The sequence below is a fragment of the Pollicipes pollicipes genome, unplaced genomic scaffold (assembly GCF_011947565.3).
Source record: "Pollicipes pollicipes isolate AB1234 unplaced genomic scaffold, Ppol_2.1 Scaffold_6815;HRSCAF=8075_pilon_pilon_pilon, whole genome shotgun sequence".
Classification (NCBI taxonomy): Eukaryota; Metazoa; Arthropoda; class Thecostraca; order Pollicipedomorpha; family Pollicipedidae; genus Pollicipes; species Pollicipes pollicipes.
Window position 1 is genome coordinate 5,743 of NW_023596944.1, and position 13,953 is coordinate 19,695.

Consider the following 13,953-nt stretch of genomic DNA (forward strand, 5'->3'; position numbering starts at 1 on the left):
CGTGGAACGCGGCGCCCCGCCAGTGGGAGAGAGGCAGGCACCGGCTGGCGCCGACGCCGGCCCGCGTCGCTCCGGGGACGCGCGGCGGCCGGCAGAGCCGGGTACGCCTCCCCAGTTTTCCCCAGTCCTCGGCGGCCAAGTTTATCTCAAGGAGAACGGCTCGGGCAGGCTGCCCCTGCCGGCTGCTGCGCACTGATCTTGTTCGTGCACCGAGACGCAAGCTGTCGGCGACAGAATATTGTTTATCGAATCGTCGTGCAATGCTCGCAGAAAGAGACAGTAGGTAATCAGGTTCCGAGAAATGCAGGTTTGCTTTAATGCTGCCTTGCTGATAGACTTATTTTGATTCGGAGAAATTCCTACGGGATTATAATCCTTCACATGCTAAGTGGTTTTCTACGCGAATCAACCATTCGAGCTCCACCATCTTTCGCTGTGTGTAGGTTTTTAAGTGCATTTGCGAGGAACATTGTTCATATAGATAAGACAGAAGCAATAGCGTTATTCCTTGGGAAAAACATAGTGTATGTATATCTACATACATTTAGCAAACGTATCTCTAAATTCTTCTGGCTTTTCTGCGAAGGATAAGGCTATTACTTCTGTCTTCTATATATATATATATATATATATATATATATATATATATATATATATATATATTGCTGTACACTGGCCTGCCAGCCCCAACACCATCAGTGTGTATCGCTAGCTTTTCGATGAATGTGCTGCTTTCATGCACCCTTTTAAAAGACATTGACATCACACCCAACCTTCCCCAGAAACTGGATGAGCACTTCGTGAACTTCCGTAGTAAGTACGCACAGCACAATATTAAATTGATTCCCTCACCACAATGCCTATACCTTCACTCGTTCACTCAGTGTATCAAACTAAATATATGTGGGCCATGCCATGGATGCAATTTGTTAACATATTATCGAAAACAAAAAAAAATTGTAAAGATCGTGCTTTGTGGAGAAATGCAAACGTCATGCTGGATGCGTCGTTACAAGATCGCACGTGCTTCCGAAAACTGCACTATATTTTTTTCATGCCGCCGCAATCTGCAACGTTCGCCGAGCTCGAACTAGTAGGCATTCTAGCCGAGCGTAAAGCGTCATATTGCCACTTGTGAAACTTCCACCCATTTTGCAACTTCAGATGCATATCAAATGGCACATGCTGGGAACTGAAAAGACCTCTCTCCATGTCGTTGCGTTATCACATGCACGAGCTACTAGGTACTAAAACATTGTTGATCTTGGCTGTTGAACGAGAAGCCGCGCCATCTTGGTTGTCATTTCTTCCACTGTTTGAGATAGCATGCATAAACGATGAGGGACATATGCAGCTTCGCAATCAAACGTATATCTTGCGCCGCATGGATAGTTTCGTGAATCGGCAGAAGACTTATGACAGACAGAAGTGACGACAGACATCACGATTTTCTCCCTGACGCGACATACTTCTCCACGATTTTATTCACTGCTGCGGCTGAAATGTCGAACACAGTCCCCATTGTTTTGCACGTCCCTGGTTCAGCTAACCCTGTGTCCTGAAAGATTCAAGGCCACAGCCTATCTTTGTTTTGCTATTTTCATCAATAAGTTCAGTGCCAACTATTTTATTCCGATCCAACCAACCTCTTTCCTCAATCGACAATGCTCCGGCGGCGGGGCTTAACGAGCCTTTAGCAATTAATTTCACCTAATGCTGCAGGCTCCGCATCAAAACAAGGTACATTGAATATGTACCGGTCAGGGACCTTGGGCCATTTGCAGCGTTGCATTAAAGGACATGAGCTGGCGAGAGTCGGTTTAAGTTATGTTGCCTGAAGATGACTGAGATGATCACGATGAGCTGACGGCATTGCCACTGGCATTATCGCTGCTTTCGTCAAAGACGGGCTGCTTTTCCACCTTCTTTCTTCTCCCGAGCAAACAATTTGCAGTTATACGAATAAGCAGCAGAAAACTAGTCCCTATTTCTTCGTTTATCTTGAAGAATATTTATACAAAAACCTTTAGAGCCATTGTATTTACGTGCATCTAAGTACTACAACTAGCTCAGTCCAAATGCTAAACCTTTTTCGGAAATGATATGACACATGTGATGTTCATCTCTACTCACTCATCCCCGCTTTATTTCTTAATATTTTTCTCCAATTTGAATGCTGCGCCGCCTTCTTCTCACCATCGATATTTTAGGATGTGTTACGCCTTTGGTGCAACTAGCTTAGTTCGGAATACTTTCCATGTTTTGACTCACATGATCGCTTTAGCCGGTCGCTGGAAAATCGCGCAGTAAAATCCTGAGGTAGTGGGAGAGAGACCACACCAAAGAGCATTCTGGACAAACCCAGGTCCTAAGAAGCCGCCTTGCATAAGGCATGAAGCGCGCGCTTGGTACCGTCCACCAGGCGACGGGCCCAGTTTGTCATGGCGACCTTCTGAGGAATCCAGCAAGGCCGTCCCATACCTGGCAGCCTTAGGTCCCGGCATTATGCAACAGACCCAAGCACCAGGAAGGCTGGAGACTGTACGGCTCGGGGCCACTGACGCCATGAATATTGAGGCCCGACTTCGGCTACGGTGCAAGACCCAGATGGAATGCGATACTCGCGTGCCTGCTGTCCGCAGGCGTGACGTAAGCGCGCTCCAAAACAGGCGGCACTTTACCGAAAGGTCATTCGACCCCCAAAGGTCGCGCTGGCGATCCAGCTGACGCAAGGCCTCTGGTGGGAATGGCCGCCGACGGTGGCTTTTGGAGTCTCACTCTGCGATGCGGTTGCTTGATGACAGCACGGAAGGTGAATGCGCAGAAGCGATGATTAGCATGATCACCAGTCACGTTCGCCCCCACCCCCCAGCTCAGTGGCTGCTTAGCACCATTGCCATATGTTGGGCATTTCGAGCCCACATTAGCCTTCCGGTCTTCCTTAGTGGGGTGCTGAATCACTGGTTTAAGGTTCACCCCTGGCGTGTACCAGGCACGGAGAATGGCGTGTCATAGCCTGACGGTGCAAACGATTTTGGCTTGAAAGCAGGCAAGTAATGCTTAAAGAATCAGGAAACAACTACTTAGTCTCTTTACTTACGTACATAATGCGCACGTTATCAGACAGAAGTGCTACCACACTTGCACGAAGGAACGTAACCAGCTAGTTTACAAAAGACATGGTTCTTCCAATCGAACTATGCACCAGCAGACCTCGTCCGTGGTAGGATTTGGGGGGATTTGGGGGGATTTATAGGACGGATTTGTCCTCAGTCCGACCATTTCAAACTTCGAAAGGCGAAGCCGACCAGCGAAGTAAACATCCCGACCAAATGCGGATAATTGTCGTAGCTGGCAACATAGTGCATATAGCATAGTGTCGAAGTCCTTGCTTGATATCATCGTGTCACGTGGAGAGAGAGAGAGAGAGAGAGAGAGAGAGAGAGAGAGAGAGAGAGAGAGAGAGAGAGAGAGAGAGAGAGAGAGAGAGAGAGAGAGAGAGAGGAGAGAGAGAGAGAGAGAGAGAGAGGAGAGAGAGAGAGAGAGAGAGAGGGTTCTGCTGGCATGTGGCAGTTATTAGATTTCAGGAATCAGACCTACAATGACCAAATCGCATTGATCGTCGGGGCTGTTCACTTTACAATGGCTTTCTTGGGTCTGTCTGAATCGATAGCACCCAAAGGCGTTGCGGCAATTTATGACTGTTTTGAGAAATGTGCACCAGCGTAAATAAGAACGTTTATACACAGCTGATCCATGATGGCCTGGAGTTGTTCTGTCCTTCATACAAAATCGAGTGGTCAAACAAATTTTGAGCATGCAGGATCGCACGGTCAAGGGAAACACCGACGCCCGAGGCTGCAGTCTCCGCAGACCGCATACACCGACGCCCGAGGCTGCAGTCTCCGCAGACCGCACACACCGACGCCCGAGGCTGCAGTCTCCGCAGATCGCACACACCGACGCCCGAGGCTGCAGTCTCCGCAGACCGCACACACCGACGCCCGAGGCTGCAGTCTCCGCAGACCGCACACACCGACGCCCGAGGCTGCAGTCTCCGCAGACCGCACACACCGACGCCCGAGGCTGCAGTCTCCGCAGACCGCACACACCGACGCCCGAGGCTGCAGTCTCCGCAGACCGCACACACCGACGCCCGAGGCTGCAGTCTCCGCAGATCGCACACACCGACGCCCGAGGCTGCAGTCTCCGCAGACCGCACACACCGAACGCGAGCTTAACGGAATGCGCGTCTCTGAAAGGCAGACTGGACTGTTCATTTAGCCCGTGACATTTTCAGATTGATGGTTTAAACGGACGTAACAGTGGAATCACTGTTGTTCGTTCGGGTAACCATGAATTTTTTTTCAGAAGATTTGCGCTATTTTTGTACATATGAAACATACGCCCTGCGTAATCTTTAAAGGGTATGCATTTGTTTTAAAGCGCTTTTAAAAACATTATTTCTCTATGCATGGATAGCATCGCGGGCCCGCCGCCCGCCGCTCAGTGTTAGTTGCAGCGGCCAATGTTCCGCGGTTAGACGCAGACTGCAACGCCCGATATCGGCATTCCTGTACCTTAAGATTGGGAGGACGCATGTCGAAGCCTACTACACGCGATTTTTCCACTAGTCGTTTCTAAAGAAGGATTGACATCCTAAGGTTAACAGGAGCTGGTCATGCCATTATAGTCTTTTACCCCGTTTCACTCGATCGCATTGAACAGGAAGACCTTTACCATTCCCGGACGGGGAGCAACTTCAATTTGGGGGCTCGGCCTTCGGGGCGGGCTCCCTCAGAACAGCATATCACCAACCCTTCAAGGCCGTTGATCAAGCCTTCTTCAAGCCCTTCGGTCTCGAGAGAACCAGGGAGGGGGGGGGGGGCAGGACACAAGGCCCCTGTGCCTCCTGTGCCAAGGCGTCCCTGTTTCAAACTTGTCCATCTGCAAAAGACAAGCATTGCTCGTTTGCAACTACAGCATGCCGCAGAACTGTGGATGGGATTTGTTAAGGCTTTCGCCTAGGCCGGCAAAGTGCTGACGCCAGTTCGCCAATAAATGCCTGCACAAATGCCTCCAGCCAATACCGGTAACACCTTTCTATTTTCAATGCGGCGTCAGAGAGGCGAGCGAATATACGATCGGCATTCTTCAACAGCCAGCAGCGGTCGTGAAGGGTCGCCTGGCTGGCGCCGGACGGGACCGGAGGCACCGCCGAGCCGCCGAGCCGTGGCGCCAGAGAATCTTACCGCTGCCAATACCGGCCGGACGGCGCGGAGATTCCCTGTCTGAACACGGCCTCCGGCGGTGGGGTGGCCGCACACCCCACGCGCGACCGCCCGCCCTCCGCCGCCGCTATATAACCGGCGTGCCAGCGGTGAGAAAGGTACAGACGGCCCACGGCCCGAGCAACGGCGCACAGCGGCTAGAGCAGCACAGCACCACAGACCACAACGTCGGCCAACATGATCAAGTTCGCAGTTCTGCTGGTTCTCGGGGCGCAGCTCTGCTTGGCTCAACAGTACCCGAGGTACTTCAAGTTCCCCGTTGGAAAAGGTGAGTGCTGCAGCGTTCGGATGACTTCGTCAGCTTCTATTTGCATACGGAAGTTACAAATCGGGCGCCGCTAAAGCACTCGCCAACAGTTCAAGACATCTCAGCAATTTGTCGTCTGCTTAGCAATCATGTAACTATAGCAGAATAGTACCACCAAGGTATGATCTGCTATCGGCAGTTTGATATTCTTCGCTTTGCTGTTCTGCAATGTTTCTTTGCGTGATGGTTTAGCTTTTGTGACGGACTCCTACCGAGATACAGTAACGCTTCAATGCCTGGCAGTTTGGGACGCAGGGCGTCGCAGTGCCATCGTTTTGCATCACGTGCCGAGGTGGGGGGTGGCGAGGCGACCAGTGGCATGGTCTGACTGTGGCACTGGTCTGCTTGCAGGTGATGAGTGCGAGGACCACCAGATCGGCAAGAGATTCCCCGTGGGTGCTGTGTGGACCAGCCCTAACTCGGGCTGCAAGCAGAGCCACTGCATCAAGGAGAACGGTACTCTTTACATCGACCGCTTCCAGTAAGCACCCTCAAGCACATCGGCTACGACGAGGCAGTCCATCTCAATAGTGTTTGTTCGAGCTGTGTAACAAGCGTTAGAAGGCTTGCAGAGCATGTCTGGCATATAGATATCAGTTCATGTTTTAACATGATCCAAGGGTAAAATTGGCCCTGGGAATGGTTCAGTGTTCTGAAGACCGATTTTTTTGGTCTTTGAGAAGTGGATACCACTATGGGAAATAACAGATGATTTTCTTCTTTTTGCAGGTGCCCGTCGGTCAGGAAGCGGGTGGATTACAAGAAGCTGAAGGCGGACAATCTGTTCTGCAGGCTGGCCTGGGTAGACCGCAGGAAGGCGTTTCCGGACTGCTGTCCCCGCCTTGTGTGTAAACGCTACGTTAAGGGCAAGCTGGTCGCTCTCCCTGAGGACGAGTATCCTTTGCTCTGAATGCAGTCCATTGCTTGCGGAAAACGCATGGTAAACATGAAATGAAGGCTTGTTTGTGATACGAATGTGATATTTCTACCTGCCGAAGACAGTTGCAGACTTGTTAAGTTATTATCATCAATTGGTTTCCACGAAACAGTATTTTTGTGGAATAGTAGCACTGGAGCCCGGTGGCGCTTCATTTTTGCGTCGTGTTGGAAACAGCTTCCGTTGTTTATTAACAGCGCATGCTAGCTTACGCAACCACCTGGGATTTAAGACAAGGTCTCTTACGGACATCCCTGACAGTGGTTTAAGTATGCATAGTTCGAGTGTGTATGTAGCTGTCTGTTAGACGTGACTGCAATTTACTCCGAGTCCGAAACTTCTTGGAACGTAGTTCTGGGACTCGAAGTCAGTGAATGAGCTCACTGTCGATTCTGCTGCTGCTCACACGAGCTCACTGTCGATTCTGCATGCATAGTTCCCCAGCGTAGCAACGACATGACGTGATGAAAAACTGAAGACCTAGTGGCGGTACGAAATCCTGCTGCAGGAAGCCTACTGTTGAACTTGAAGCAATGTTATCGTATGTTGAGACGCTACAAAATAGCAAAATAAAACAATGTTTCCAGCTATGTGTTTAAAACAGAAGACGCTCGTCTTATGCGTAAAGAGCTTCAGCAGCGATTGGTGACATTCAAGTCCAGCCTTGTGTATTGGACCATATCCTGATCCCTTGCACAGGTGCAAGGCTTTGTCATTTTTCTCCGTGGCTTAACAAGTTTGTACATTGCAAATCGAAATTCCGAGTTTTTTTAATTTGTAAATAGAAATTTCATGCCATCTTAGGTGAACCGTAAAAAAATCCTTATTTGACTAGACACACTCCCCTTAAGGCCCACACTACCGGTGTGGCTGATCCAGCGTAACATTACGCCTCGGTGCGGGGCGTTGAAGCACACCTACATCGAATATTCCTTGCTTGTATTCCTCAACACCTTCGCAATACAAACACTCCAAAAATGCGATAGTCCCCTAGGCAACGCTTAAAAAAGACCTTCGCTACATTGTTGTAGCTCAGACGATGCTTTCTCGAGTGCTACACCTCGGTCACTTTTACACATACTCAAAGCGTATATGAAACCTGCAAAAACGGCTGTGATCCTATGTGAAATGACGCCGCTGAGCTGTTGCTGAAAACACTCATATAAGGTATGCTTGGAGGAGCACCTACCTGAGGTGTCCACACGCCAAGAGTTAGTCAAGTGCCAGTAAAGCACACACACCGCAATTTCGTTGGCGTAAGGAAAACGCGTTCTCACTAGCAAAGGTAAAAGCAGCTGTGTTATATTTGCTCACAAATGCGAATAAGATCGTTTGACTGCACCTTAGGGATCACATTATAATAAGAGACGCAAAATACAATACATATCACAGCACCATGACGAGATCGCATCGGCAGGACGACTAAAATTGACAAATGACAAACCTAACGAACCCGCCAAATTGTCATTAGCAACATCGCGACATTGGCAAGGATAGTGTGACCCCACAAAGTGAGCGTCTCGCACATGCAACCTATAATTGTTGTGCAAAGGCACGTGATGGCGGAAGCATCAACTGCTACGCTCACAACTAGTTTTGAAGTGGATCATCAAGTGGCGCTGAATTTTATCTTCGTCATGGATGCTTAATGGTGCCCTGCAGCCGCCGCGTGGTAGAGAAGAGGAGGGGGTGGGGGTGGAAGGGCACTGTGCCCTTGCGGGGGTAACAAATAATTTTAAGCTCATCCAGAATAAATCGATGCTCTTTAGCCACATACGATAAATAGGATCGCTTCTTAAGAATGAAACAAACAACGTTGGTGAAATGAATATGACGTGATAAACAGCATATGACTTAGCTGGCCTTTCGAGTGTTTTCTGCCACCTGAATGCAAACACCTCTGCATTATCATTTCCGATAGCGGCGCGCGCTGAAGAGTTTGTACCCTGCACGCTCGACGTGCAAGGCTGCGTCGGGGAGGAGATTTAATAAACATATTTTGTATCGCCTCTTTCATCTGTTGTATCGCGTTTCACGAACGCGAAGTACGGCATCTGCCGCCTTTTCATAGAGCGCCAGCGAATGCAGCAGCCAAAATGGTGCTCAAAGATCATGATACAAACGAGATTCAACCGGGGCTTGTACATTTGTGCCAAAGGTGCTGATAACTTAACCATTCCGCCTTTTAAATCTCCTCAAACTTGATACTGAAACGTTTTCTGTTGATCTGTCGAATCGCGTGAAATTCGTAAAACAAAGGTAGGAGTGCCATTGGCTCCGGAAGTGTATTTTTGGCGCTTGAGTGGACTTTTTGGTACTGTAAGAGGAAAAATGAGGTTTGGCAAAATTCCACTTCGATTTGGTACCGGTTTTGGCGCCGCACAAGGACTAAACCCTGGTAATCTGCATAACGTTTGAACCACTGTTTTCACTGACAGCAACCCTCGTCAAAGTGTCTTGCTCAAAAGGGCCACTTAAATGCCCACCTCTTTTCTTCGGCGCTTTCGTCTGGTTCAGGGGATGAACAGGACATTCTGCGCCACTGGCCCTGGATTTTGGTGCGGTAGTCTCCCGAATGCATTTGTGCCAACATTACAATCAAATGCCCTTTTTGGCTCTGGATAAAACTTCGTTGTCAGCAGATGTTCGAAGGAACTCGTACTCCGGAATATTTCGATGCACAAATAGGCTTCAGTGTTCTTGTTGCACAACATCAGACATTTTTGAATTCGAAGTCTTAGTTAAAGACTGTCAAGAATTACACAACGCTGGATTAGCTCTCACAATTTTTTTCAGTTTTAGGTTTCGAATGAAAACAGAACGCCCCGACAGTCACGCGCCTTTCGACAAGTGAAAGAAGAGATCGTGAGCACATTAGAGCGTGACGGCTGGATTTGCTGTATGGTGAGAGTAGGCTGGAAATTGCTTTGGCTATTCTTGCCAAAGAAACGCATTCTGTTTACGCGCTATGACAGCGCGTTCCTATCTTTCTCATACGGCGCCATTCAGGTGAGCCGAGGCACCATTTGTCTACATATCGTGCTGATTGTCCAGTGACTGCTCTCTGGAAGCTACGTTTGTCGCCACATGTGGAAAACATCCTAATGTTGTTCAAATCTTAATGGAAAAATGTGAGTTACGGAATCAGCTGCATATCCGATGGCGCACGGACAACACAGGATTTTCAGAATGAAAAAGAATAATGGCGTAGTGTTAGTACTGGTCTGCTGAGCTCATTAATTCTCAAAATGTGTCAGGAGCGTGTAAAATCTCTTTCGAGTGGTGTGATATGTTGAGTACTATCAGGAAGACGGTAATGTACTTCAGGTCTTGTTGCCTTTCGATAGCCCTAGGCGGCATCATGCTGACTTTTCACGTTCAGCACTTTTAAAGAGACTTAACGGGCTTCGTTGATTTTCAACTGTAATTGTTGTTCATGTTTGTTTGGCATCTTAAGTTTGGGGGGGGAATTTTGCATATTTTCAGCCAATTCTGTTGTAAGAACTGTTTTTCCGCTTTGTTTGTGTCCATGAGACCGGCCACATATCTATAAGAGCCTGAGCACTGCTTTAGGGTGCCAGCAATGATAAAGAGGCCCCATTCACCGTGACGTCACCCGTGGTATGTCAGGTCGTGGCCAGACTCCTATGCAATTGATTCCATAACTCAGATGAAATAACAATTCACGCAAAGGGCGGATGTCCTAAGCATTTCTCCATGAGTTTTCTTCAAGTATCTTTCGCCGAGAGTGTTGACCTCCTCCCCTCGCTGGGCCCCTCGCTGGCGCCAGACAGGACGGGGAGCACCGCCGGACCGCGCGAGCCGTGGCGCCATATAGGACCGGCCGGGCGGCGCGGGGATTCCCTGTCTGAACACCGCCCCCGGCGGTGGAGTGGGTGCACACCCCAGGCGCGCCCCGCCCACCCTCCGCCGTCGCTATATAACTGGCGTGCCAGCGGTGAGAGAGGTACAGACGGCCCGAGCAACGGCGCACAGCGGCTAGAGCAGCGCAGCACCACCGACCGCAACGTCGGCCAACATGATCAAGTTCGCAGTTCTGCTGGTTCTCGGGGCGCAACTCTGCTTGGCTCAACAGTACCCGAGGTACTTTAAGTTCCCCGTTGGAAAAGGTGAGTGCTGCAGCGTTCGGATGACTCCGTCAGCTGCTATTGCATAAGGAAGTTACAAATCGGGCCGCCGCTAAAGCACTCGCCATCAGTTCAAGACATCTCAGCAATTTGTCGTCTGCTTAGCAATCATGTAACTATAGCAGAATAGTATCACCAAGGTATGATCTGCTATCGACAGTTTAAAATTCTTCGCTTTGCTGTTCTGCAATGTTTCTTTGCGTGATGGTTCGCTTTTGTAATCTCAGCAATTCGTCGCCTGCTTCGTAATCATGTACAGCCACTCCACCGAGACACAGCCACGCATTAATTCCTGGCAGTTTGGGACGCAGGGCATGACAGGGCCACCGCTATCGGCCCGCACGAGACTTTGGCTATAAATCACGGGACTCCACAAGAGACACGAGATTCCATACGGTCGGCCGCTGTTACGCAGCGATCTTGTGCCACGATATGTTGGTTTACATCACGTGTCGAGGTGGGGGGGGTGGCGTTGCGACCGGTGCCGTGGTCTGACTGTGGCACTGGTCTGCTTGCAGGTGATGAGTGCGAGGACCACCAGATCGGCAAGAGATTCCCCGTGGGTGCTGTGTGGAGCAGCCGTAACTCGGGCTGCAAGCAGAGCCACTGCATCAAGGAGAACGGTACTCTCTACATCGACCGCTTCCAGTAAGCGCCCTCAAGCACATCGGCTACGACGAGACAGTCCATCTCAATAGTGTTTGTTCAAGCTGTATAACAAGTGGAAGAAGGCTTGCAGAGCATGCCTTGTGTTTAGGTATCAGGTTACATTTCAAGCATACTCCAGAAGCGAAATCGGCCCTGGGAGTGGCCTGATGCTCTGAGCGACGAGGATTTTGGTCTTTGAGAGGCAACTGTGGGAAATAACACATAGTTTTTTCTTTCTGCAGGTGCCCCCAGGTGCGGAAGCGGGTGGACTTCCAGAAGCTGAAGGCGGACAACCTGTTCTGCAGAGAGGCCGTGGGAGACCGCAGGAAGGCATTTCCGGACTGCTGTCCCCGCCTTGTGTGTAAACACTACGTTAAGGGCAAGCTGGTCGCTCTCCCTGAGGACAAGTACCCTTTTCTCTGAGCGCAGTTGATGGCGTGCGGTAACATTGAAATAACGACTTGATTGTGATACGATGGTGATAGTTCTAGCTGCCGGAGACAGTCGCAAACCTGATACGTTATAGTTATCAGTAGTTTTTTTTTTCACGAAACAGTAGTTTTGTGGAATGGTACCACCAGTGCCTGTAGCGTAGCTTTGTGGCGCTTTGTTTCGTGAAGAGGTTTTGTGTTAAGTGCATATGTTAACTCATCAAACCACCTGCAATTTAAACAATGTTTCCCCAGACATCCATGACATAATGGTTTAAGCATGTTATGCAGTGTTATGTGGCTGTCAGCTCCTAATTACACCTCTGTCGGAAGTGAGATTTGCTTCGAGTCAGAAAACTAGTTGCTAAGAACGAGCGCACTGTCGGCTCTGCATGCGTAATTTTACCCGCTGGAAAATGACTTGAAGTGAAGAACATCTGAAAATAAAGTTTCGGTTGGAAGCCTACTGTTTGGAGCCTACTGTCAACCAGTGAACACTACCATGGTATGTTTACATGCTACGATGAACGAAACAGCAAAATGAAGCAATATTTCCAGCAATAAAAGCTCCACACGTATAGGTAAAAACGCACACCAGCAAATTATAGCTTTCCAACAAAACTTTGTTAACATAGAAACACATCCTTCCTTGTTGCAATGGCGCCAGTCTTCTTTTAAAAGCCGTTCTGTCAGTTCTTTCCTCCTCGTCACGTTTCTAGATGATCTTGGCCTCACCAAGAATTTACATATCAAAAATCGAGACACGAGACAAAATACACGTAACAGTAAACACACTGTAACTCAAGCAAATTTCTGAATCGATGAAAAACCTCAAGCCACCATGCCGTTCACTTGTAATTTACGCAACAATTGATTCGTTGCAGGGACTATCGAAAAATTTTATTCCGAGTTAGGCCGCGGAGATTTGTAAATGTACACCACTTGCTGAGCGAAAGAGCACTCCTATGGACAAATATTACATTTCTGTTGCTAGCTTTGAAGGCGTAAGAAAGGACAACTTGGAAATACGTTCAGTCCTGCGCGCTAGTACAGCGCGGTCCCTATCTTTCTCGCATGGCGCCACTCAGGCAAGCCGAAGAGCCATGTTCCTACACATCGCGCTGATTATCCAGGGAATGCTCCTTTAAAGGTGCGTTTGGCGTCATATGAGGACGGCATTCCATTGTTGTTCAGATCTTTTTGGACGCACCCCGGATGGCGTACAGACACCCAAGAATCTTCAGGATGAAAAAGGATGCTGTCAGCGTGTTGGCACGAGTCTGCTTAGGTCTCTTGATTTTCAAAACGTGTCAGAAGTATGTTAATTCCGTTCGAGAGGTGTGATCTATCGAATTACTCAGCATGACGGCAATGTTCTTGAAGGTGTTTGCCGCTTTGCGGTAGGTTGTGGCAGCATCATGTTGGCTCTTGCAATTTCAGCACGTTCACAGAGCCGTAGCGTGAAGCCGTTGATGTCAAGCTGCAATTGTTGCTCATGTATCTATTGCTTTCACTCTTTAGATTGCAATTTTCGACCAGCTTTGTAAGAACTGTCTTCCGCTTGTTTTGTGTTGACAAGGCCAGCCATAGATCTGAAGGAGATGAGCAGTGCTTTAGGATGCCAAGTAATATTAAGAGGCCCCATTCACCCGTGGCGTCACCTAAGGTATGTCAGGTCGGGCATGACTCTATGCCAGTTGATTTCAAAACTCAACTGAAAGAGCAATTCGCGCAGAGGGCGGATATCGCAAGCACTTCTCATGAGTTCTCTTCAGCAGTGTCTGTCTCCAGGGAGTGCCGACCTCCAGCCAGGTCGTCTCCTGAAGAAGCCGCACGTCTGAAGGAGATCTCCGATGGTGGGAGAACAAGGTCTCATGTCATGCATCTACAAAGCAGCGGTTTCAAGGGAAAAGGAAGCAGATGACGCCTGCTAAAGTTCTTATCCAAGTTTGCGAATTGTTGAACCCAAAAAAGCAGGACCCTAGCAAACGTTCACTTGACGGTGTGTATCGGGATCATGCAAGTGGGTAGCAATGGTAGTGACAATATACGTCTTAGTGATTCACGGTTCATGAAAGGGCGTCGGAGCGTTTACGGGCCGCAGGCAGATATACCGGGATCGTCGGGACATTCATGGTGCCACAAATAGACGTGCTGAAATCGCCAGGACATTTACGGCGCACGAGAAGAT

At 49.1% G+C, this 13,953-nt stretch overlaps 1 protein-coding gene and 1 long non-coding RNA gene across 2 annotated transcripts; both read left to right on the forward strand.

Moving 5' to 3' along the window:
• Positions 1 to 5,405: 5,405 nt before the first annotated feature.
• LOC119108844 (uncharacterized) lies at positions 5,406 to 7,121 on the forward strand. The gene is made up of 3 exons (XM_037232389.1): positions 5,406 to 5,559; positions 5,950 to 6,079; positions 6,328 to 7,121. Exons 1-3 carry the CDS (start codon positions 5,469 to 5,471, stop codon positions 6,506 to 6,508), a joined length of 402 nt encoding a protein of 133 aa, XP_037088284.1. The 5' UTR covers positions 5,406 to 5,468; the 3' UTR covers positions 6,509 to 7,121.
• Positions 7,122 to 10,647: 3,526 nt separating this feature from the next.
• Positions 10,648 to 12,223, forward strand: LOC119108845 (uncharacterized). Its single transcript, XR_005095360.1, has 3 exons — positions 10,648 to 10,665; positions 11,202 to 11,331; positions 11,574 to 12,223. It is a non-coding gene; the product is annotated as an uncharacterized LOC119108845 (long non-coding RNA).
• Positions 12,224 to 13,953: the final 1,730 nt, after the last annotated feature.

What these genes read in the sequence shown, in the direction of transcription:
- LOC119108844 (XM_037232389.1), top strand. Translation starts at nt 5,469, where the DNA reads ATGATCAAGTTCGCAGTTCTGCTGGTTCTCGGGGCGCAGCTCTGCTTG. An exon ending in CAAGTTCCCCGTTGGAAAAG is followed by an intron (nt 5,560 to 5,949) that starts GTGAGTGCTGCA and finishes GTCTGCTTGCAG; the next exon opens with GTGATGAGTGCGAGGACCAC. An exon ending in CTTTACATCGACCGCTTCCA is followed by an intron (nt 6,080 to 6,327) that starts GTAAGCACCCTC and finishes TTCTTTTTGCAG; the next exon opens with GTGCCCGTCGGTCAGGAAGC.